General features: G+C 50.8%; 1 protein-coding gene across 1 annotated transcript in view; it reads left to right on the forward strand.

The window, feature by feature from the left end:
• The window catches only part of Rph3a (rabphilin 3A), a 71,316-nt gene that overhangs the window by 34,450 nt on the left and 12,244 nt on the right, over positions 1-24,622 (forward strand). The window contains exons 5-13 of the mRNA XM_051161588.1: positions 4,076-4,222; positions 14,213-14,342; positions 15,108-15,194; positions 17,311-17,476; positions 19,065-19,103; positions 19,187-19,339; positions 21,026-21,115; positions 21,531-21,590; positions 22,355-22,546. Of these exons, the coding sequence (XP_051017545.1) occupies positions 4,076-4,222; positions 14,213-14,342; positions 15,108-15,194; positions 17,311-17,476; positions 19,065-19,103; positions 19,187-19,339; positions 21,026-21,115; positions 21,531-21,590; positions 22,355-22,546 (1,064 nt within the window). The remainder of the gene's footprint in view (positions 1-4,075; positions 4,223-14,212; positions 14,343-15,107; positions 15,195-17,310; positions 17,477-19,064; positions 19,104-19,186; positions 19,340-21,025; positions 21,116-21,530; positions 21,591-22,354; positions 22,547-24,622) is intronic.

Consider the following 24,622-nt stretch of genomic DNA (forward strand, 5'->3'; position numbering starts at 1 on the left):
GTGTATCAGCTAGCTTCTGCTGTGTCACACAGCATCCTACAGCATTTTACTCAGTGACCCCTATGTACAGATACCCCTGTTATCTCTAAGCTGTAAGTAACACAAATGATCTCTAAGGTGTCTTGCCACCTAATCCCAGGCTGGGTTACATGGAAACCTTATTTTCTCAGAGGATTGAGCTGGCAGGTGCGGGGTGGGTGGACCCATCCTGGGCCCCTCCTGGATGGGACACGATCCTCTGTGTAACTTGTCTCACAGATGACAGTGCTTCTGTCTCCAGCGTTGGCTTTTTAGCAAGATCATTGGTAAAGTACTTGCCTGACATGCATGAGGCCCTGGGTTGGAACCCCCTAGCCCCCGCCAGCGTCTCATACGCTGTGCATGAGATGGTCCACGCGGTGATCCTGGCACTCAGGAGGTAGAGGCAGGAGGACCAGGAATTCAAGGACATCCTCGGCTACATAGGAAGTTCCAGACCAGCCTGGGATGTCTGAGACGCTGTCCAAAAAGTAAGCAACCAAAACTGTAACCCTCAGACTGAGATCTTAACATTGGGCTCTGGTCTTAAGGACACATAACTGACATCCTGTATGCAGAAGCCCCACCTGTCTGGTCCTAAGCCCCCCATGCCCACAAAGCTTCCCAACCTACCGGGTCCCCTTCTGCTCCCCAGAGAGTAAAGGGTTTTGATTGAAAAACCTGTCTCATTCCCCACTGTTTGCTTTGGGAATGAAAACATGTAATCCATGGGGTGCCTGTGGGCTCCCACTGAGACCCATGGGGGGGGGGATGTTTCCAAACAGCAGCTGAGCTGTGCGCCAACTGCACACTGTAGAGCGGGGGGATAGGATTCAGAGGGAGCAGCGATTTCCGGCACCTTCTTCTCTCTGCAGTTTACAGAGGACCCGGGGACACATCCACCCTGCTCATTTGTGTCTCTGAAGCCACACTTGAGCAGCAGTTCAAGTGCCTGGTTTGTGCAGAGCCCAGCAAGTTGTGGTGGTGGGTGGGAGGGAGGCACTGGCTGAACTGTAGAACATGTCCTTGGGGGTCTGCACTGGGCCCCAAGTCAGGAATGTTCCTTGAGGTCAGAGTGGAATTGCTATGTAAAAGCAGGAAGGGGGGTGGGGACCATGGTGACACATATCCATAGTTAACTTGGCAACAAGATCTAAGATCATCCAGAAGACCTTCTGAGCATTCCTGTGGAGAAATCTGAGATTAGGTCAATTGACCTGGGAAGACCTATCCCAAATGTGGGCAGGATCAACCCATGGGCTGGACTCCTGGACTGCATAAAAAAAGGAGACCATGAGCTGAGCACCAGCATTCATCTCTCTCCGTCTCCCCCCCCAACCCCCCCCTCTCTGCTTCCTAGCTATGGGTACCATGTGACCCCCCGCCTCATGCCTTCCTTGGCGTGAGGGATCACACCCTCACATTGTGAGTTGAAACGAACCCTTTCTTAAGATGTTCCTTGTCAACTATCCCAGCAGTAAGAAAAGCAACTAAAACCAGGACCCAAGGAGCAATAAAAAAAAAAAGGGAGATAGTTGAAAAAAAAAGGAAGAATTGGGCAGGTGGAGATGGTCAAAACCACAGAAAACCACAGGCCTGGGAGATGGCCGGGCACTGTGGGGAGGGTCAGGAGCCACTGTGTTCTTCTCAAGAAGGAGGAAGAAATCTCTGGCTGGCCTCTTTTCCAGCATTCCTTTACTCCTTCTCCCCCATCCCCACCCCACCCCTTACTTCCCTCCCCTCCCCCCCATCTCTCCCCGCTCCCCTCTCTCAGCTCACATCTGTGGACTTGGCGTAGCCTGGAGGGACCCAAAGTGTTCTGAATTGAAGAATCCTTCCTCCAGAGGTTAGAGACCAGCCTCTGATGTTTGCAGAAATTCCTGAGGAATTTGGCCACTATCAGGACACCCCCAGAGTCTGAAATGGGGCTAGGTTGAACATAGATTCTGAAGTCCCAGTGTCCGCAGGATCCTAGGAGCCTTTCACCTTCTGGGCCAGCTCTCTGTGGTGCCTAGACTCGGGGTGGGGCGCACCGTGCTTCCATCCCGCGGTGGACCACCAATAGAAGACTTTAACATTCCTGTTGTTCTCAAGAGACAGGGTTTTAGTCAAAGCCTTTGTGTGCCTGTAGTCTCAGATACTGATCTGAGTGCCAGGCCACACTAGTGATTAGGTCTCCTGCACCTGGGTGGGGCATGGGAATGAACAGATACAGAGAGCATTATTTAAGGGCAAATGTCCTGAGGCAGAAACAAGTTGAGCAAAGAGACCAGTGTGGCTGTAACCCAGTGGTCGGGGAGCAGGTGGTGTCAGTGGTAGGGACATAACAAAGTGGGGAAACATATTGGGCTTTTTATTATCATGGTAAAATTCACGGATGTTGACATTAAGCATTCTTAAAGAGCCGAATTTGGCAACGTCCGGTACATTCACAAAGTGTGTGACTGTCACTTCTGTCTAGGCCTGGGCTTCACTGTTAGTTTGGTACCTCTGTTGGGTCCCAGCCATGATGGTACTGGATCACCCAAGGCACCTACTCCAAGCCACACCCGTGTTTTCGCTGGATAGTTCCAGACCATGTTTCCTTCTCTTCCTCACAAGATCGCCCAAGGCATCTGCTTCCCTTCCCTCCAACTCCTCCTCAGCTCTACAGAACTAACCTGCTAAGATGGGGGAACTGGAGGAGAGCGAGAAACGGGAGGAGGAAGGAAGGATAAAGAGGAAGAGGAGGCAGAAAACTAGGTTTTAATTTCCAAGTGCCAAGTCAAAAAGCAAGTGCATGGCCGCCATGCCATCAGAGCTAAAGTGACCTCAAGTGAGTGGCTCATATGTCCTGGACTCAAGGGGTTTTCCCCAATCTTGAGTTTTTGAGATAACCAGAGAAGTTTAAGAGCTGCCCAGCTGGCATTTAACTCGGGGGGAGGCGGGGATCTCAGACCTGTGACTTGGAGCACACAGTGAGAGGACAGGCAGTCTTCCAAACACAGCACTAAGTGCTCCCAGTAGGCCTCCCTCCACACCACCCCAGCCTCCCACCAGGAAAGGGAGACAAGGGCAGGGATGCTGTGATGCCTGGCATTAGTGACTTGGACATGTCTAGTGTCTGTAATTGTTTTTTTTTAAGGGCAGAGAAGGAGGCTGGGACCATAGCTCAGCTGAGGGAGTGCTTGCCCAGCGTGTGTGAAGCCCTGGGTTTGATCCCTGGCACCACATAAACTTGGTGGGGGTAGTGTACATCCGTAATCTTGGCATTTGGGTGGTGGAGACAGGCAAATCTGGAGTTCAAAGTCAGCGTCTGCTACACAGCTAATTGAAGGCCAATTTGGCCATATGAGACCCTGTCTCAAAAGGGGCAGGGCAGGAGAAAAAGTGCAGAGTGGAGCCCCAAGTGTTACCAGAGCCAAGTGTTACAATGGCTAGAAACCTAGTTATTCATCCTTATAGACCTGGGCTTAGAACTCTCTTTAACAACTGGTTTAAATTTAAAAAGAACTTCCTGCCCCAGGAATGGCAACATATACCGCTCACCCACGCGCTCCAAGTGAAGGGAGGAGAATTGGGTTCAAAGTCCTATTCAGCTATATAGGGAGCTTGTGGCCAATTTGAGCTACATGAGACCATGTCTATAAATAAATAAACAAGCATGCATCCCAAACAAAATGTCTTTGGGCCAGGCCATCCCTGGGGCCCACCTGGATTGACTGTGTCCCCTGTAACTGTGTGTGGGGTGGTAGTGGTGTCTGGTTTAGGGTCTTTCTGAAAGGGTCATCATTTCTAACTTTTCTTCATGCATGTGGTCCACGGCACTTTCTGAAATAAAAGCATCAGAGTAGAATGAAGGGATAGTATGTGTGCATCGCTCGGGTAGGCAAGCTGGGGCCCAGAGGTACCATTCTGCCCACAGTCTACAGCCAGTGAGGCTCCCTGCAAAAGCTTCAACCCTGTTTTTTTGTTTTTTGTTTTTTTTTAATATATCCCCAGGTTCCTGTCCTGACCACTGAGATCCCCTGACCTGCCTCATACCTGCCTCATACCATCCTTCCCTTTTGCCTTGCAGGATGCAGGCAGGATGGTCTGTCCATCCTGGAGCTCAGACGGACAGACAGAGGAAGCAGGAAGAACTGACAGACGAGGAGAAGGAGATCATCAACCGAGTGATCGCTCGGGCAGAGAAGATGGAGGCGATGGAACAGGAGCGCATTGGGTAGGGCTGGCTTTGCCTCTCCCCTGAGGCTGCGTGGAGATGCTGGGGTGGGAGCGCTTGGTCATTTTTTGTGACTGGGAATCCTTGTTGCATGATGTGTCAATCTTTTCCAGAAGATAAAGAGGGTGGAGAGAGGACAGAATGGGCTGGGTCAGGCATGTCCAAGTCAGGTGTGCATGGAAGGAGGGACAGAGCAGAGGGAGACTGATCATGGAAGCTGTGCTGTGGGTGTGAACACTGGGCGTCTTAGCTGATGAGAGCTGCATGGAAAGTTCTGAAAACATTGAATGCCCCACTGAGGGCAGAGTTATGGGAGACAGTGAGCGGAAGAGACTGAATTTAACATTACAAGCAAAGGCACAAGGGCAGGGCAGGGCAGGGCACGGGGAGGAGAAACTGGGGACATTTGGTACCCGAGAGTGCAGGCCAGTGGCAGTGGCTGACAATGAACTGAGTATTTTAAAACAGCTGACAAAGAGCTGGGTGTTCCCAATGATGAGATGGACATGCCAAGGATGCCCACTTGGTCACAACAGGTTATAAATATGTATTAAAGCAGTACTGTGCATCCTATCAATACGTTAAAGAGAGTATACAAGAACACACTTTAGAGTAAGCTGTTCAGCATGAATTCTCAACCTTCCTAGAGCTGCTCCTCATGTTGTGGAGAGCCCCCCAGCCCCCCAAAATTATTTTCAGTGCTACTTCATAACTGTATAATTTTGCTATCGTTAGACATTGTAATGTAAATACAACCCCAATTGTTTTGGGTGACCTCTGTGGCCTCCCCCCAAAAGAAGGCATGAGCCATAGATTGAGAACTGCTGCTATAGAGTTACGCTGGCAGCAGGCATATGGCAGGCAGGCATCATGTGGGTGGCAGCTGAGGTGGACCCCAGTGTAGGGACTCATACTCTGGGCTCGGAGAACCTGGAGTCTGTGGTGGAACTGGAACACAAGGAGTCACCTCCATGAACCCTGTCCGATGATGGGCAGCAGGGCGTAATGACATCACAGGGTTCTAGAGGAGATGGGCTGAAGATGATGGGCATGCCCTGGTTGTAAGTGTGTTTAGTGGATGAGACGAAGGGGGAGGGGGGATGTGGGTCTCAGAGAGCAGGGATAATGGCTTGTGGGAGGGAGGCAGGGCTTGCTGGAAGCAGATGTGGGAGCGAACAGAGTGAGTGCATGCTGGGAAGGGGGGTGTAGTTATATGGGTGGAGAGTAGGAAAATGGTTGGGGGTCGTCAGGGTTGGGTGTCTGAGAAAAGGAAAGACTTAGGTACTGCTACAGAAAGTCCAACAAGTAGTCCCTTACACCCCAGTCCCTGATGGAAACTGGGGAGCACTTGAGAAGTCACCTCACTTCTTATCCTCAGGAAATCTCTCTTATAGTCCCCATGCAAAGTGAGACAGATATGTCCTGCGTGTGTGTGTGTGTGTGTGTGTGTGTGTGTGTGTGTGTGTGTAGAGGCCAGATGTAGATTCCAGGTGTCATTGAGAAAAGACTCTCACCCCCAGCACATCCATTCAGGTAGGTTGGCTGGCCAATGGTCCAGGGATCCTCCTTTCTCTCACCAGGAAGTGCTGGGGTCACAGTCACTTACATGCCTGACTTTTCACATGGCTGCTAGGATCACAGCAGGCACGTTACCCACTGAGTACTCTCCCCAGCTCTGCAGATGTGTGTGCTACCTTCCATTCCACGGGCTGAGTTCCTGCCTTAGTATAAAAGAAAATGGCTGTGTCTTTGCTCCTTGAAGAGAGTCTGACTGGCAGCACTTTCATCCACTCCCTTCATTTCCTAAGCTTTAAAGGCACTCCCTCCTGCTTCTAGCACAGGGTCAGCGGGTCCCTCTCTGGTCCTCTGTGGCCTGTCGCTAACTTGATAGCATGAGGCAGAGCATCGTGGTTGAGCTGGGAACCCAAAATCAAGGATGCCTGGGTTCAAATCCTGGTTCTGCTATTCATTTTCTCTGTGACCTTATGGTAGTAGCCACTTTGCTCTCGTGCCTTGGTTTCCTCATGTGCAAAATAGAGTTGACACTCCTTGGTGAGTAAATATGCAAATGAGGATGATGGTGTGGTGAGGAGCACAGTCAGTAAATGGTAGCTATCCAACAGACAGTTTCGTTTTTGAAGCAAGAGGCTTTTTTTTTTTTTTTTAACTTGCTGAGGCTTTTGGTCTGCACCTGTGCTGGGATGCTCTAGTTTGGCAAGCTCTAGAGTCCCATCGGCCCCTGGTTTCCCCGGAAGGGAGATTTGAGAGGCTTCCAGGAATCCTGGGCCAAATCTGGGCTGGCAGAATATACCTTTGCTGAGCTGGTGTATTTTCTCCCTGGCTTCCCGGAGTGGGGAAGGCAGCCCCGGAGGTCTAGGCAGGCTGTGTCTCCTCCATCCCTCGCTGGCAGCATTGCCAGAGGCAAGCCCGATGCTATTTGTGTCCTCTAAGCTCCACACCATGCCGTGCCTCCATTCCTGTGCCTCCTACACCTCCCTGGAAGAGAATCAGATGAAAGGCGGGGAGTGACACCACAGAAGGGGTTCTGCTATCTGGGGCTCTCACTGCAGAACCAGAAGTTCTCAGGGATCGAGGGTTCTGCCTCGGTTTCCCCAGCTGACCCTCAGGAGCCTTCCTGCTCACTCAGCTGCTATAGAGATTGGGTGTGTCTGCTAAGGACCTCACCCTGCATTGTTTGTTGGCTATGTCTCTGAGGAAAGGGGCTTTTTTTTTTTTTTTTTTTTTTTTTTTTTTTTTTTAAACAACTGGGTTAGGGTTTCAGGTCCTCCTGTCCCTGTCTGATCCTGATGTTTAGTTTTCTTTTGTGTTACCTGAGTGAGACCATCCAGGACAGTATGGGGTCACTTTGAGTCATATGGGCATCACTTACTCTGCATCCACTATGTGCAAAGTCCCAGGGGATGTGTGTGTGTGTGTGTGTTGTGTGTGTGTGTGTGTGCATGTTTCATTTTATTTCTTTACGTCCATTTGTATGTGCCATGGCATATGTATGGAGATCAGGAGACAATTCTTAGGGGGGTCAGTTTTCTCCTTTCACTGTGTGGTTCTGGGGATTGAACTCAGGTCATCAGTTTTGGTGGCAAGCTCCTTTGCCCGTTGAGCCATCTTGCCAGCCCCAAAGCCAAAGTTCCATCTAAGAGTTCAAGTTTAGCAGGTGGCCTCTCGGGCAGCCTCCTTTCTGTCTTGTTAATCTGCCCCCTGCACCATCAGTGTCACTGTTGGACTCTGAGTTCTGGGGGAGAAAGGTATTGGGCCTCCTAGGAAGCTTTGCTTTCTCTCTGGGACAGTTTTGCTGTAACTAAGAGCCCAGAGAGTCCTGGGCTGTGCAGAGAGTCCCAAGCTGTCTTCCTGCAGCTCCATCACACGGCCTAAATGCTTACGTGCCCTCCACCCACATGCCTCAGCTCTGCTCTGTTCAGGATGGGGGGGATGGAAAGATGATAGCCGGAAAAGGACCTCATCCAACTGCCTTGTTTGCCCACATTCCCTCTTCAGGCACAAGGTGGAGGCTTCTGGTTTGTTCTCCAGGATTAGGTGAAGCAGACTTGCATGTGTTAGGAAACTCCTAACTTTAACCAGGTTCTCCAGCTATCCAGTGCTATGCAACAAAAATGCAAAATGCAAAATACAAACTGTAAAGAAAGGGAAGGGGCAGTGCTTAAAGCCACAATGATATACTTTTGGTTGTTGTTCGAGATTCAAGGAGTCAAGAATTCAGGCATGGCTTTGCTGGGTTGTTTTCTGTCCTGTAGGGCATCGCCTGGGATGCTCACTTTGGTGTGTTCAGCTGGCAGTAGGATTATACTACACTGGGGTGTCCATCATGTGTCTTCTTGGCCCCCCACCCTTACCCCTCACATCATTCTTTGTTTAGTAGCCCACCCTGCCCGGCTCCTTTCCAGCAAGGAGTGCAAAGGTGGAGATCACTAAATGTCTCTATAGCCATGTCTGAACCTAACACCTTGGTCTACTGTGGGCAAGTGGGTGGGGAGATGGGGGTGGGGTGGGGCTGAGACTGGCTGCCATCTTTGGAGACCCCTGAATTGTACACACAGGGGAACCTAATGGGAGGCTACAGGGCTGTCCGATAGGATCTGAGATCAGGAACACAGCAACCTCAGGAAAAACTGCTCACCCCATGTGCTGGCAGACACAGCCATGAGTATGCAGCTCCTGGGGGCTTTCTCTAGTGGGAGAGGGCTCCAGCTGAGTTTGAAAGACACACTGGTCATCACTAAGCTTTCAGAATGAGCTAAGTCCAGAATGAAGCATGTGCCTAGTATTTGTCTGCGTCTCCACCCTCTCTACGTGACACAGTCTCCGTCCATTAGGCTGTCCTTCTGTGTCTCTACTGTACTTCCTTCTGTCTGGATCCCTTCCAATGCATTTGCACGTTTCCTGCCTGCAAAGAGGCAGCAGCTGGGTGCCTGTGTCCAGGGTCAGCTTCCTGAAGCAGACGGACTCCAAAAAAGTAATTAGGGATTGTCATTAACCTTGGCATTCCAACTCCGGTGGAGGAAGAATCCAGAGAGATGAAGAAAGACCTGTCATTGCGGAGTCCGTTGTGTCCTTGCCCCTTCCCTGCTGGGGCTCACTACCCTCCCCCACCTGTTTGGCACAGAATTTTTCCACAATGTATCACCTTGGCAGGTGTCATTGTCATGGCTGGACAAGGACACAGACAGTGAGGTCAGTCTCTCCCCTTCTACACCAGCCCTTTATCCTTTAGTCCAGAGCCCTGGGCTTCCATGGGTGTGAGTCAGGGTTGGGGATACCCAGTATTCCAGACACATTTATACACTTGTTCATTTTTAATGCCCACAGATTTCATCGGGTTTAACCTCCCAGTGTTGAGAACAGCTGAGTAGTGCCTCAGTTTCCCCAAGTGTCACACAGGTGCTTTCCAGTATATATTCAGCCTTAGTCATGTTTAGTGGTGCATGCCAATAATCCCAGGATACAGGATGCTAAGGCAGAAGGATCTCAAGTTCAAGGTCAGCCTGGGCTCAAGTGAGATATGTCTCTTAAAAAAAAAAAAAAGGAAACAAAACTTAAAGCTCGACAGCTGGCTCAGTTAGTAAAGTACCTTCCTTGCAAGTGTTAAGGCCTGAGCTCGGATCCACAGCCCTCATGAAAAAGCCAGCGGGAGCTGGGGGACCTGGGGATGGTGAATAGGGACAGACTGATCCCAAGATCTCATTGGCCAGCCGGCCAAGAAGAACCAGTGAGCACCAGCAAGGTTCAAACAGAGTCTGCGTCTCAAAAATTAAGGTGGAAAGCAAGGAAGAAAAACACTGACCTCTGACCTCCACACATAACTGCAGGTATGCACCCACGCACCCACGCATTGTCCTTGAAGCTTTGTGGAATCTGTTGTTGATACCAAAGCAAATGACAGTTTTCCTGAATTCCCTAGTTGTCCCAGCATCTGCCATCAAGAGAATGTAAATCAATGCACTGTGTGAATGGTACCTACACTGAGTCTCTTTAACCTTGAGGCATCCCATACCCCATCTGTCCAGTCCGGTAGCTCCCAAGGCCCTCTCTTTTCAAGGCCCTACTTTTGAACCTCAATATCCATCTGTATGTGAGCCTGGGAAATTCTTCATATTGAGGGCTGTGTGTCACATGATGTTTAAACAGCATCTCTGGTCTTTACCTACCAGATGCCTGTAGGTAACCCCACCAGGCATAACAATCAAAACTATCTCCAGACACTGATCAGTTTCCCCTGGGGGCAAAGCCCTCCTCGGCTGAACCCATTTCCTGTGTCCCCTTTGCTTCTGGTTCATGAACAGATGACATGGGCTGAGGAGTCTGCTGTAGTCACAGTCAGCTTTTAGGGGGAATGATAGAACACCGAAATAAATCAAATGTCCGCCGCATGCTTCCAGCTCTGAGCAGGCGCTCGCGATCTCGGCAGTGGCCCCGAGCTGTAGAACTCGGCTTTGCATCACCGTTTTCCGGATGAGAGAACTGAAGCACAGAGAGGTTAAGCAACCTGCCCAGAGCTGCACAGTTAACAGGCGATAGAACCGGGATCAGGAGGCCAGGCTAGCTCACTGTTGTAGCCCTAGGCAGCTATCCCACAGAGAAGCATTTTGTGCACTTTGTGCATTTTGTGCGCCCTGTGGCAGGAACTCTCCTTTCACCCGTGTAACGTCCTCAGGGAGATAAAGGCTCATCACTGCCTAACAGCTGAGGAATCTGAAGCCGCTTCCCCGAGGAGCACACAGCCTTCTTGTGGCTACATGAGGCTTCGAATTTAAGCATCTTTCACACCCTTCTGCCTCTGGGGACTGCAAATGGAGAGGGCAGTTGACAGATGGTGGAGGGACACAGACAGGCGTCTCACAGGCGTCTCCGATGGCTGTTGGATTGATTGCTTTGGCACCGTCTCTCAGTTCCACTTACCACAAAAGAAACGGTGGAGGGAAGACAGTAGACAGAGCCACAACCCTAAGCACTGAATGACATAAAACTTTCCCCATCCACCGTCCAGGCAATTAGAACAGCCAGGGCCACTTGCAAGTGAATGCCCTCTGCATGCCTCGGTGTCCCCATCCGTAAAGCAGGGGTGAGTAATGGAACCAATCTCACAGGTGCTCACGGCTCAAAGAAAACATGGCGGGGAGTACTTAGCACAGCACCTGGCACACTCAGTACCCCAAGGTGAGATGGCAACTGTTGGGAGAATTGGTGGGCCTGCCAGGCACAGGCCCTGAATGTCAGCTGTGCATAGGAGCTACTTGGTCATTTAAGGGAAGGGTCTGAAAGCCCTGCCTGGGAGCCTGGGGCCAGTTTCTACCAGAGCAGCCATCTCCTGCTCATGCCAGATGGGCCATCTCCATTACTGACAACATTACAGCCCCAAAGCTTTATACATTCCACGCTAATATCCCCAGTGTTTGCCACTCACAGGGAGGCAAAGAATGAGCAGAGGGATTCAAGAATTGCCCGGGGTGGGGAGAGAGGAGGTGGGAAACAGACAACGCAGCACCCACTTGTGAGGTGATGCAGCAGCTGCTCTGGCCCCGCCCACTTGTCGGGAGGTCCCCATAGTTCAGGCATTCCCATGGCTGGTTCAGGGACTTGTGCGTACAACCACAGCACACAGGTAAGCTGCAGCAAGCAAGGAGGCTTCCGTCATGCTGGGACCCCTGCAGCAGAAAGCCATTTGTCTCCTCCTCATCTCAGGATCTGCAGCCATGCTAACTGGCAGCCCAGATAGTGGCCAGGGTAGTGTGTGTGTGTGTGTGTGTGTGTGTGTGTGTGTGTGTGTGTGAGAGAGAGAGAGAGAGAGAGAGAGAGAGAGAGAGAGAGAGAGAGAGAGAGAGAGAGAGAGAGGAGAGAGAGAGAGCTTGGACTTTTCACAAGAGTTTGAGATTCACAAACATACAGCTACTTGTCTCATCAGGGAAGGCTGGGGTGGATTCTCATCAGAGCCCAGAGCCATGCTCATGTGTGCAAAGACATTTTTGCATATAGATTCTGATCCTCCCAGTGCTGGGGTGTAGGTCGTCCTATGGACCTGTGGCTCCTGGCCCCTTTGGAAAACCTCTTTTCTCCAAAAATGTTTTCATTACGATTCATATCGGTGTCAAAATTACAGTTATGAAGTAGGCAGGACAATGATTTTACAGTTGGTGGGTCACCACCACATGAGGAACTGTAATAAAGGGTCACAGCATTGGGGAGGTTGAGAACCACTGTCCTGTGGATGTGTGTTTAGAGCAGGCTTTGATCCCTGTAGTCACTTCCACCTCTTACCCAGTAGAAGGGTGGGTTTGCAAGCCGACTACAGCACCCTGGTCACAGAGGCACATGGGAGAACTGGAGAGTACCAAATGTACAGAAGTCAGCTTTCCAGGCATCATGAAGTTAACTGGGCATGTTAACACCTGGCTAGAGAGTGACAGCTTCTTACGGTGGCCAGCTAATTGGGTGTCTGAGCAGAGGATGAGTAAAAAAGGAGACAGCCATAAAATCGGGCTGCCTCGGGGACCATCTCAGCACCAAGGACCAGAAGGGACATCTGGGTGTTTGGGCTCTAGGACCTAACATCTCTGAGTGCTTACCCACATTAGGAGGTTGGGGGATGGCTTACATGATCCCCCTCCCTTATAGCAGAAGCTAAGCAGTGGGTACCAGGAGAGCCAAGGTCATCCAAGGTCACCGGGCTGGTTAGGGTTTTGGTTTTGTTTGTTTGCTTGCTTGACTTCTGTCAACTTGACACAAGCTAGAGCCACCTGGCAAGAGGAAATCTCAGAAAATGCCTCCATCAGATTGGCTTTTAGGTAAGTCTATGGGGGCATTTTTCGATGGATGATTGATACGGGAGGCCCCAGCCTACTTTGGGCAGTATCATTCCCTGGGCAGGCAGTCCTGGGGATGTAAGCCCAAGGGGCAGTTTTCCTCTATGGCCGGCTTCCGTTCCCATCTCCAGGTTCCTGCCTCAGTGACGGGCTGTAAGCTGCAAGCCAAGCAAACCCTTTCTTCTCCACAGTTGCTTCTGTTCATGGTCTCTATCACAGTAACAGAGAGTTATCTCGGACAGAAATTGGTACCAGAGAGTAGGCTGCTGCTGGGACAAAGCTGACCATGTTGTGTTGGGTAGGATCACGGAAGGATTTTGGACCTGGGAGCTGGCAAAGCTCCTGGCTGTTCAGAGCTTAACGAGCCATTGCAGGAGCTTGGGCATAGTGACGCTGAAAGAGACACAGACGATGGGGCGGCCTCGCTTGGAAGATTTCACAGGGGGAGTTTGCAAGCCCCTTGAAGGCTCTAAGGGGCTGTTCATGCAAGTGGTTTTGTTTTGTTTTGGTTTTTTTTTTGTTTTTTGAATGAAGGATCTGTGATTTCAGCTCAGCTCCAGCCAAGTAACCAGCTGCAATTAAGAAAATGCCAGACAGTCGTGGATTCACTCTCAGACCCTTTAGCCTTCCACCTGAATAGCTGGAGCATGGGAAATGTCCCTTTCTTGTCTAATGAAGGGTGACACGTGTCCCCCATGAGCAGTTAAAGTGGGGAGAAGTGATGCTTCCTGGCGGGGGGTGGGGGAGGACAGGGGCAAAGGTTGCTGCCAGTGTTTTGGTTTTCGCGTTTGCTTTCTCTTTGGTGCACACAACAAAGGCATTCAGACAACGCCTTCAACCTCATATTCACAGCCAGGCTGATTCTGCATCAGCACCTGGGGCTCTGTTCCCACACAAGGTTCTCCTTCACCTCTTCCTATCTGGCAGGAGGTAGAGCTGGGGGGAGTGGAACTTCAAAGCAATCCTCCTGCCTCCACTTCCCATGTGCTGGGATTATACATACGAGCCACCTCACCCAGTTGGACCAGTAAGTCTTTGTAGAGGAAAAGGGCTTGGGGAGAACTTGAAATTAGTAGATGACATGTCTGAAAATCCAAATGCTAAAGACCATGCAGGGCGCCCGCAGGCTTGATGTTCACACCTATTGCATTACTGTCCAGCAGGAGGAGGAGCCTGGGCCAGCAGCATTAAGCAGCTTCAGAGCATTCTAGAAAGTTCCACCCCAGACCCGTGTTTTGGAATCTGCATTTTGGCAGGCACCGGCAATGTGCTTAGTCTGAAAGCATTTGTTACAGATGCCGGCAACAACGCACACCCCCCCCCCCCCACCAGCGCATGCATGTGTATCACAATTAGCTAGCCGACTCAAAGCTCGGAAGGCAAGTCCCTGGAGGAAGCCGCTCCCCGGAGGAAGCCGAGTGAGTTAGCAAAGGCCTGCACCTGAAGCCGTTAGCACAGATGGCTGTGAGAGGCCTGGACTTGGAGTGGGCTCAGCTGTTCTGAAAGTACTGGCACCTAGAAGCCTTTTCCCAGGACAGGCTCCACAGCCACTGTCAGAGTCTCAAGAACATAGATTCAGAGGTGGAGGACCTCACTCTGCTTGGGACACCCTGTGGGGCACCTGGGGGTCCTTACTGCCCTGTCTCTGCTCCAGGCGCCTGGTGGACCGTCTGGAGACCATGAGGAAGAATGTGGCGGGGGATGGTGTAAACCGCTGCATCCTGTGCGGGGAGCAGCTGGGTATGCTGGGCTCTGCCTGTGTCGTGTGTGAAGACTGTAAGAAGGTACCTACAGGCAGCATCCCACTCCCACCCCCCACTTCCTGTTGGACATCTGCATGGGGAAGAGGGATGGGCGTGGCTCTGGGGCCTGGGGGAGGGATTTTGACTCTTGAAGGGCAGGTGCAGGTGTGAATTCTGAAGGATGTTCACTCTCCCAAGGTCACCTTGGTCCTGGTACCTCCCCTGGAGGGTCTTTATGTCCCCTTAGAGCTGAGCTCTATGCAAGATGAACTCAGGAGTCTGGAGCGTGAGATCCTGGCTATGGGTTAGTTAGCAAGATAGGTGTGTGATCTAAAGAGCATGCTGTGTGTGTGTGTGTGTGTGCACATGTGTGTGTGTGTACATGGACACATGCATACGTGAGCTCACACGTGTATATGTGTTCTCTTAACATTCGTCACAGTAAAAAAGACTTAGCAAAAGCAGGCAAGATGGCTCGGCAAGTAAAGGCATCTGCTGTGCAAACCTAGTGACCTGAGTTCAATCCTGGGGCCCAGGCCAAGTGGAAGAAGAGAACTCCACAGAGTTCTCCTTTGGCACACACGCTCTGAAACTGAGCTCTTGTCTAGCCCCACCCACCACCGTGAACTGTCTGTACCCAACCCTTCCAGAACAGAGACATGGCTGACTGTCTTCGGTCCACCTGATCCCATGCAAGGGAGTTCAGTGACCCACCCAGCTCAAGATGCCCATCATGCCCATCCCTAGTCCCCCAACAGCCCAAAGCACGCCTCACCGGTGTGTGCTCCGGCTGTGTTTTATCCACAGAATGTCTGCACCAAGTGTGGGGTGGAGACCTCCAACAACCGCCCGCATCCAGTATGGCTCTGTAAGATCTGCCTTGAGCAGAGAGAGGTGAGTGGCCAGGCCTGTGTCTGGAGGCAGGGGGCACAGGCTCTCACTTGGAGCCTGGAGGCTTGGCCTGGCTCTTGTATTAAGGGTTTGGTAGCAAACGAACAAGCCCAGGGCTTGGGATATGACTCAGTGAGTAGAGTGCCGAATACATGAAAGACTCCGGACTCAGTCTCCACTGTGGCTCAAACAGGGCGTGGTGGTACACACCAGTTATCTTAGCACTGGGGAGGTGGAGCCAGGAGGATCAGGAGTTCAAGGTTATCCTCAAGTGCATAGTGGATCTGAGGCCAGCCTGGGTCCATGAGACCCTGTCTAGAAACAAAAGGAATGAGGTTGGCTAGTGAAGCCGCAGAGTGTGCATCTCTCTTCCTGTGTTTACGATGGCCTTTTGCCTTCTCCTCGCCTCTCTTTTCCCGCTTTATCACCAGCTCTGATTTCCCCATCCTTGCCCCCCACTTTCTGAGTCTTCTTTCCCTGAGTCCCTCCCTCCCTTCCTCCCTCCCTTCTTCATCCGCTCTCTGTAGCATAAGTGTATGCACATGTGTGTGCTGGTGTGCTTGCCCAGCTGTGAACCTGTGGAAACCAGAGGTCAGCATCAGGTGTCTGTCTTTTTTGTCCCTGCCCTGCTTTTTGAGTCAGGGTTTCTCATTGAGCCTGGAGCTCACGCGTTTAGCTAGGCACCCCCAGGATCCTCCTGCTTCTATCCCCCAGCACTGGAGTGAGACACACACTGCCCAGATTTTATGTGGGTGCTGGAGATCTGAGGTCGGGTACCCATGCTTGCCCTCACCCACTGAGTCATCTCTTCAGAACTCCCTGCATCTTTTCTCCCTCCTGGGCCCATTGTCTTCTCCCTGTTTTCTGCTCCTCCTCATCTCCCTTCCTGTGTGCTATCTTTTTTTTATTATTATTAATTTATTCTTGTTACATCTCAATGGTTATCCCATCCCTTGTATCCTCCCATTTCCCGCCCCCCCCCATTTTCCCATTATTCCCCTCCCCTATGACTGTTCCTGAGGGGGATTACCTCCCCCTGTATATGCTCATAGGGTATCAAGTCTCTTCTTGGCAATCTGCTGTCCTTCCTCTGAGTGCCACCAGGTCTCCCCCTCTTATCTCTTTGCTCTTGCTTCCCTCTCTTCCTCCTCTCACCCAGACCTGCTTTGTGCTACTGACTTTACCCACAATCAGCCCAGTTCCTTTACCACTCACACCCCTTGCTGCAGATGATTGCCTCAGTGGCTACCGTCTCTCTCCTCAGCCTCGGCACAGCGGGGCACCAGGGGAAGGTTTGATGAAGGTTGTATTCATGGCACAGTGGAGGACACCAACAGTGGAGGGGGGACCTCCTCCAAGATGAGTGACAGCATGGCTCTGATTGCACTCCATAGTCTGAGTATAAAGAGGAAGGAGGGCACAGTAGCTTGAAAGATAGGTGGAGGGACCTATCACCACCATCTAGCAGTAGAGAGAGAGCCAAGGGGATAGACACTATGACTTTCCTCTCTTCACATACGCAAACTCCTCTGGTGTTCTGGACCACACAAGCCAGAGGACCTAAGTTGTGGTCCTCTGTTGTTATGTTATTAAAGCCGGGTACTATGTACCATACTGGAAATCCTATGGGGAATGTGGGAAGATGGGAAGATGGGGTCTACCAGATGTCCCCATACCAGCTTGTCTAGCCTGAAGTCATGATAAAGGCCTGAGGTCTGGAAGGAGTTGTTGGGAAGTAGGTCACCTGTTTTGTTTTGTCTCTCTGAGGCAAGGTCTCATGTAGCCCTGGCTGGCTTCAAACTTACATACCTAATCCTCCTGCCTCCACCTTCTAAGTGTTGGGGCTTTACAGGCACATCCCACCTTCCTTACATCAGGTGAAAGGCCACACTTACAAGATGAGACAATTGTCACTTAGCCTTTGTTTTTTCCTCTCTCTGGCTATAGCTATTTGATTATCATTCAACTTTCTCTGTCAATAACATGGCCATCAGATTTCTGAGGCTGATGTGCGGGACAGGTGTACGTGCCCACTGTCATGGCCATGAGCTATGGGAGCAAAGATAAAAACTAGCAGTTGGCTGCCATGTCTCCCACACCTGCCTCCATCCCTTCCCAGGTCTGGAAGCGCTCAGGAGCATGGTTCTTCAAGGGTTTTCCCAAACAGGTCCTTCCACAGCCCATGCCTATAAAGAAGACCAAACCCCAACAGCCTGCTGGTGAGCCTGCCGCCCCGGAGCAGCCTACACCTGAGTCCAGGCACACAGCCCGGGCTCCAGCTCGAGGTAGGACAAAGCCAACCTTTTTCAGCACCTTGGACAGGGCCTGGTCTACTGGTCTACCTGGAGGCATCCTAGCAAAATTTCCTTGCTGTTCAATTTCTGCCTGCTTGTCAAGGATTTCTTAGCTCTTTCACAGGTCACAGTGAACCTTGTTTGGGAGGGAGTCATAATGACCTTTCTAGAAAATTTAGCTTGCCAGATGGATTTTCTGTCTTCCTTAGTGGGAAATTGAGAAGTACCAAAGAAGAAGAAATTAGAAATTGGGAGAGGCCCCTGCCCGTTTGAATATACTCTGGGACCTTAGGGACTTGGGTCTGCTAAAGAAGCTTTCCTGTTTTTCTTGTGTTTCCTCCTCCTCCCTCCCTCCCCTTCCTCTTCATTTTCCTCTTCCCTCTTCCTTTTCCTTCTCTCTCTTTTCCTCTTCTTCCTCCCTTCCTCCTCTCTCTTTCTCCTCTTTCTCTTTCTCTTCCTTCTCCTTTTTCTTTTTCTTCTTCTTGGGCAGAGTATTATGTAGCCCAGGCTACTCTGGAACTCAGTTTGTATCTGAAGACTTGGTGACCTTAAACCTGACCTCCTGCCTCTGCCTCCCAAGTGCTGGGGTTACCGGTGTGTTATACCATGCCTGATTTTCACTTGTGTTTCTTCTATTGACTATAAACAATTCTGAAACTGGACTAATTAAAAGTGAAAGATGAACAGAAATTAAATTAGCAAAAGAAAATTATCAGCACTATTAATATCATGGCTGTTATCTGAGTGTGGTCATTAATAATTAAAGTGATCATTAAAAGAGAGAGAGGCAAGCAGGAAGAAAAATGAGTCCATAAAATCACACTTTCATTGGACAGCACCACTTGGACTGGCCAGATAAAGCCCTTGTAATAATCTCAATTAACACTGGATGCTAAGATCCAACTGGGGCAGCAAAGCTCAGGCATCATTTTCCAGAAGGCAGCTAGAGACTCAGGGCTCCAATAAAAGCATATGACCAGATCTCTCATAGGATGATTTCTCAGGGTACCTTGCATGGAGGATGGTGCCAAAAGCTTTTCTTCATGGGTTACATAAGCCTCTCTACTTCTTGTAGAATCACCAAGTTGTCCATGGTCACTGTGTCCCTGAGGAGTGTGCAATCCCACTTACCACCTTTCTTCCCAATCACCCTTTCCTCCCTCTGCCAGGAGTGCCCAACCCACAGCCCACAGGCCACATGTAGCCTGGGGAGCTATGGATGTATCCCAAAACAAAACTGTAAATGTATTCAGAACATAAGAAGAATTTGGGATGGGTGGGTGAGGAGTAACACGACTGTGTGGTACCTGATGGTGAGTTCACAAGCAACGGCGCCATGATGTGATGTTAAAGGCTGGACACACCTGCCAATCTAGGCAGAAGAGACGGTCTTTTTTGTCATTCTGTGCTCCTGTCTTCATATGCAATAAGAGAAGGAGACACTGGACCTAATTGTTCAAAAACAGTTCTTGGGAAGAACGGGTGAGCCCCCTGTTGAGCTCTGAAGAACTCAAGAGGACTCCAAAGAACCAGCACTCTCACAGGATTTCTCTCCTCACCCCCTTTCCCCCCACCCCAGGTGACATGGAAGAGAGGAGGGCCCCAGGTCAGAAGCCAGGTGGGTTCTGCCAACTGTCTCGCACTCTGGGACCCCACCCCACCACCTCCCTCTCTATGTGAAAGCCATGCCTTTCCTTGCAGGCCCTGACCTCACCTCTGCTCCTGGGCGAGGAAGCCATGGGCCTCCCATGCGCAGGGCCTCTGAGGCGCGAATGAGTGCTACCACCCGGGATTCTGAGAGCTGGGACCATAGCCACAGTGGTGGTGCTGGAGACAGCAGCCGGAGTCCAGCAGGTGAGCGAGGTAGGCATGTGCTGCCTTTATTAAGCACCTACTGCACACCTGTTTTGTTCCCACATTCCCATCATCTATTCTGGCCTATAGTCAAGGAAACATACAATTCTAGCTCAGACATCATAACTGTGGCCATGCCTCTTCTTGCCCCAACATGGCGTATGAAAACCACATAGGGTTTGCTTTGCTTGACACCCCCACCCCCAAATCAGAGGAAAGGCCATTTGGCTTTGAGCAAAGTGAGCATCCATCTAATTGCTTTTCCCTGTGGCCTCTCTTGTCAGTGTCAATGGTGAGACAATGTGGCCAGGACAGAACTAGATGACAGGTGCCACTATCAGGGCTCAGTTCCTTGGGACCACTAGCAGTAGATTATACTATAAAGAGTCTTGGCTGCTTGACTTTGAAGACAAAGGCTGATAGATTGGGGATATATTTCTTGTAAATCTGTGTTGGAGCTTTGGGAGAGCATTCCTGTTTTCATAGTGAGGGGCTGGGTCTCAATGTGGTGTCTGAGTGTTCAGGACCCACATTGATCTCTGGTATCTACTCCCCAACACACACACACACACACACACACACACACACACAGAGAGAGAGAGAGGGGGGGGGATTGACAGACAGACACAGGCAGACAGACAGGCAGACAGACACAGAGAGAGAGACAGACAGACAGACAGACACACACAGAGAGACAGACAGACAGACATACACACACAGAGAGAGAGAGAGAGACAGACAGACAGACAGACAGAGTACTCTCACTATGAGTCCAATATGGCTTTGAACTCATGATTCTCCTGCCTCAGCCCCAGCCCCAAGCACTGGGACTACACATACGCACCTTCCCTCCCTCTTGGCTCAGTGTTCACATCCTAAATTACATATAGTTCCCTCATCAGTGTGACAGGATGAAGGACATAACCTAAAAGGAGGACAGATGACATTAGCTCACAGTGAGGCTCCACCTCCTAAAGCTTCCACCACCTCCCAGAGTAGTGCCACCAGCAGGTGGGGACATTTCAGCCTAACAGCTTAGCGAGCCCTTCAGTTCCCTTCTTCCCGACAACACTATCTGCTGCCCACACCTGCTGGTGAAGCCGGGGCTCAGACAGACAGAGCACAGACACCTGGGTCTCACTCTTAGAGTACATTTATGGAGCACCTACTGAGTATCAAACACTTCACAGAGCTCGTCTCACAGAACTTCTTAATGACTCCTTGTTACAGCCCCAACCCACAAATCTGTGAGACTTTCATCATCCCAACTCTACAGAGGGAATTAGAAAGGTGACAATTCTGCTGAGTCTTACTACATAGCTGACAGTGAGTGAAAAATAAGAATTAAGCCCGTATTTATTGAATCCTGAACTCTAAGTCTCTTTTCTCTTCCAGGGGTGAAGTTTATATTAGCTATGCTTTTTGATTTTGTAAAACACACAATCCATATTTATTACATATAATTTATTATATTATATATAATATGATTATATTATTCACATTCAGCTTGGTGGCATCAGGCACACTCATGGTGTCATGTAACCATCACCATCATCCACCTCCAGAATGTTCCCTCATCTCAAACTGAGATTTTTGTATCCATCAAAACTTCCAGTGGAGCCTCAAGCGCGTGTGTGCGTGCGTGCGTGCGTGCGTGTGTATTATGCTGTCTCCCTCCTCCTGCAGGTTTGAGGCGCGCTAACTCAGTTCAGGCCTCCCGCCCCACCCCGGCCTCAGTGCCAAGCCAGGCACCTCCCCAGCCTGCCACGCAGCCAGGTACCCACCATGTAACCACCACATGCTGTCGCATCTCCCAGCAGTTGACCCCAAGTCCCATCACTCTACTGGGCTGATATGGGCAGAACCCTGATCTCTCCTTAGACCCTGGGGTGGAGGAGACCCTGTGTGGCGGAGGGGTGAGCCGAACACCCTGTCCACTGTGAAGGGACAGGGCTCCTTGGCGGTACCTCCTCTGCATCTTAGAGGAGGAAGAGGGGGCTCTGGGGAAGATGTCCATGCTGAGGTTGAACGTGAGCTTCTCTGATGCCAGCACCCCTCACGCACCCTCACAGAGGGACAGTTCCTGACATTCCAGGAACCTCTGCACACCATGTCTGCCTCCTGTCTAGCCTGTGAAGAGAGGGACGAATATAAATATTTCCTCATCACCCACTTTTCTCTTCCCTCACAGCGCCCCCTGCAGGCAGCAGAGCTGCTCCTGGACCAGGACGCTTTCCAGAACAGAGTGCAGGCAAGTGTGAACTGTCTCAGCCTCTCCAAGAACACGTTTCCTCAGCCTGTACCCCAACACCTGTCTGAAGGGGCCTAAGCAGCCTGCTTTCTAAAGCCCTTAACTGTCCACACTGACAAGCCCGTTCCTGTGGCTCAGGGCACAGAAAGCCTGGCACCACCCCTGTTCCTTCACTTCCTGCTGTGTGACTCCTGGCAAGTGACTAAACCACTCTGGGCTTCAGTTTTGTTCTATAAAGTAGGAGTCAGGTTAAGATTTCCCTCATAGTTTTGTTGGGAAGATTAAAACATTTTTAAAAATTAGTTAAAATAAAAACAAAACACTTTCTTGTAGAGCCTGAAGTGTGAGTGGCCCACAATACAACAGTGATTACTCCATGACCTACATGCAGGCCTCAGGTGCCTGGTTGTCATGGTTACGAGGCAGCCATTGTTTTTCATGGTCCCTCATTGTTTAATGCAACTAATATTGACTGCCATAGAAACACCTTTGGATTTGGTAACTCCCGTTCTACAAATAAGGACACTAAGGCTCAGAGATGTGTAAGTAACTGGCCCTGGGTCACACAGCTGAGGCTGAGGTTCACAATGTCTGGTTGAGTCCACACCACTGTGGGGTCTGAGGTCTGTCTCGCTCTTACCCGAATCAGCCATGCTCTTGGCCGTCAGGTGCGGAGGGCAGCCTGGGAGCCTACATTCTGGAAGCTTCCTCTAGCCAGTATTGCTATGACAGACTCAACACTGCCTCTCTCTTCCTCCCCACAGAGGCTACTCCAAGTGACCCTGGCTACCCAGGGGCTGTTGCCCAAGCCCGGGAGGAGAGGACAGGACCCACCACGGGCTTCCAGGCAGCACCCCACACTGCAGGCCCCTATTCCCAGGCGGCTCCTGCCCGCCAGCCGCCACCTTCGGAGGAGGAAGAGGAAGAAGCCAATAGCTATGACTCTGATGAAGCAAGTAGGTGGTTCTGGGGGGGTGGCGTGTTGGGAATGGTCACCCAGAAACCGAATCCAGTGGGGCAGGAATGGGACTCTAGGGTCAGTAGACATCCCTAACCACGAACACGTGGACTCTCATATTTCCGTGGTTCTGGGGATCAAGGCGGGGCGGGGGGGGCGGCGCACGGGGGCCGGGGCAGGGTGCTTGTGTGCTGGGAAAGGGCTCTACCATTGAGCTACACCCATTAGGTCCCCAAGGCTGGGATGGCTGGTGAGCGCCACCGTGTGGTCACTGTCAGTATTACACATTTTATGGGGTTAAACCTCATGGGTGGAGCATCTTTGAGATATTTAAAGCCTGTGGTGGGGTTTCTTGAGATTCACCCACGCCAGTCATCTGCCAAACAGAATCACCTGGTGGCCCAAAGCCCCACATAGCCATGGTCTCTGCAGCCCTATGTGCGTCTTCTATCTGCGGTCACTTTTTCCCCTTGACCAGAAGCCCTGCTAGGTCATCCACTCATTTGTTAAGTATTACTATGTAGCTCTTGGACTCAGACCCAGAGGCTCAGGGACACACTCCAACATGTACATGTACATGCACACACACATGCGTGCTCTCTCTCTCTCTCTCTCTCTCTCTCTCTCTCTCTCTCTCTCTCTCTCTCTCTCTCTCTCTCTCTCTCTCTCTCTCTCTCTTTCACACACACACACACACACACACACACACACACACACACACACACACACACACCTTTTTCTTCTCCTGCTATGGCTAAAGCAGCCAAGAAAGAGGGACCTTTGGGTACTACTGGGAGGTGGAATGATTTCTTTGGATCGCCCCAGTCCATATTGCTTCTTGTATAGGCTGATGGGTGGGTAAACTGAGGCACTGGAGGGGACGTGCTTGGTAAACTGGACACTACCATGACCCTGCTATGCTGAGCATATACCAGGAATGGCAGCCATGTTATTCAGATAGCGGAGGCCGGGAGAGTGGACCCTGGTTGGTAGAGCTGAGCTCTGGGTGGGCCTCCCTTCCCACCAGGGTCACCCACACTCCTTACTTCTGTCCTTAGCTAGTGGGGAAGGTACCTTCTTTCTCCTCATTCTGCATATAGTCTTGGAAAGGCTCCCTTGCGACTCAGAAATGGCCAGTGTCTTAGTTAGATTTCTGTTGCTGTGATAAATACCACAACTAAAAGCAACTCAAGGAAGAAAGGGTTGATTTACTTTATGAATCCATCATGAAAGGAAGTCAAGGCAGGGACCTGGAGGCGGGAGCTGACACAGAGGCCATGGAGGGGTGCTGCTTACTGGTTTGCCTAGCCTGGTTTCCTTTTCTTTCTTTCTTTCATTTTTGTTTTGTTTTGTTTTTTTGAGTCAAGTTTTCTGTGTAGCCTTGGCTGTTCTGGACTCACTTTGTAGACTAGGCTGGCCTCGAACTCACAGAGATCCACTTACCTCTGCCTCCTAAGTGCTGGGATTACAGGCATGCGCCACTGAGCCCGGCTTTTCAGTGATCTGGGTCCTCTCCCATCAACCAAGAAAATGTCCCCTAGACCAGTCTGGTGAGGCATTTTCTCAACTGAGATTCCCTTCTCCCCAATGACTCTAGCCTGTGTCAAGGTGACAGAAACTAGCCAGCACAGCCAGTGAGTGGCTGGCATCCCATCACAGGGATCCAGTCACTTGAGGGCCATACTGTGTGACATAGCAGCTATCTACAGTGTCACTGGTGCTCTCCAGAGTCACGGGTCTGTGGTCTTAGGGAAAGGAGAGGGGAGCCCACCTGCTTTGTCAGCTTCAACAGCACTCCGTAGCGCTCTCCTCCATCTTTGTCCTGGATGCTCTTCTTTCTTTCCTTCCTTCCTTCCACCCTTCCTTTCCTTCCACCCTTCCTTTCCTTCCACCCTTCCTTTCCTTCCATCCATCCACCCTTCCTTCCATCCACCCTTCCTTCCATCCATCCTTTCTTTCCTTCCATCCATTCTTCCTTCCTTCCATCTATTTATACTTCCATCCATCTTTCCTTTTCTTCCATGCATCCTTCCATCCATCCATCCTTTCCTTCCATGTATCCATCCTTCTTTTC

This window comes from Acomys russatus, chromosome 19 (genome assembly GCF_903995435.1).
Source record: "Acomys russatus chromosome 19, mAcoRus1.1, whole genome shotgun sequence".
NCBI classification, from domain to species: Eukaryota; Metazoa; Chordata; class Mammalia; order Rodentia; family Muridae; genus Acomys; species Acomys russatus.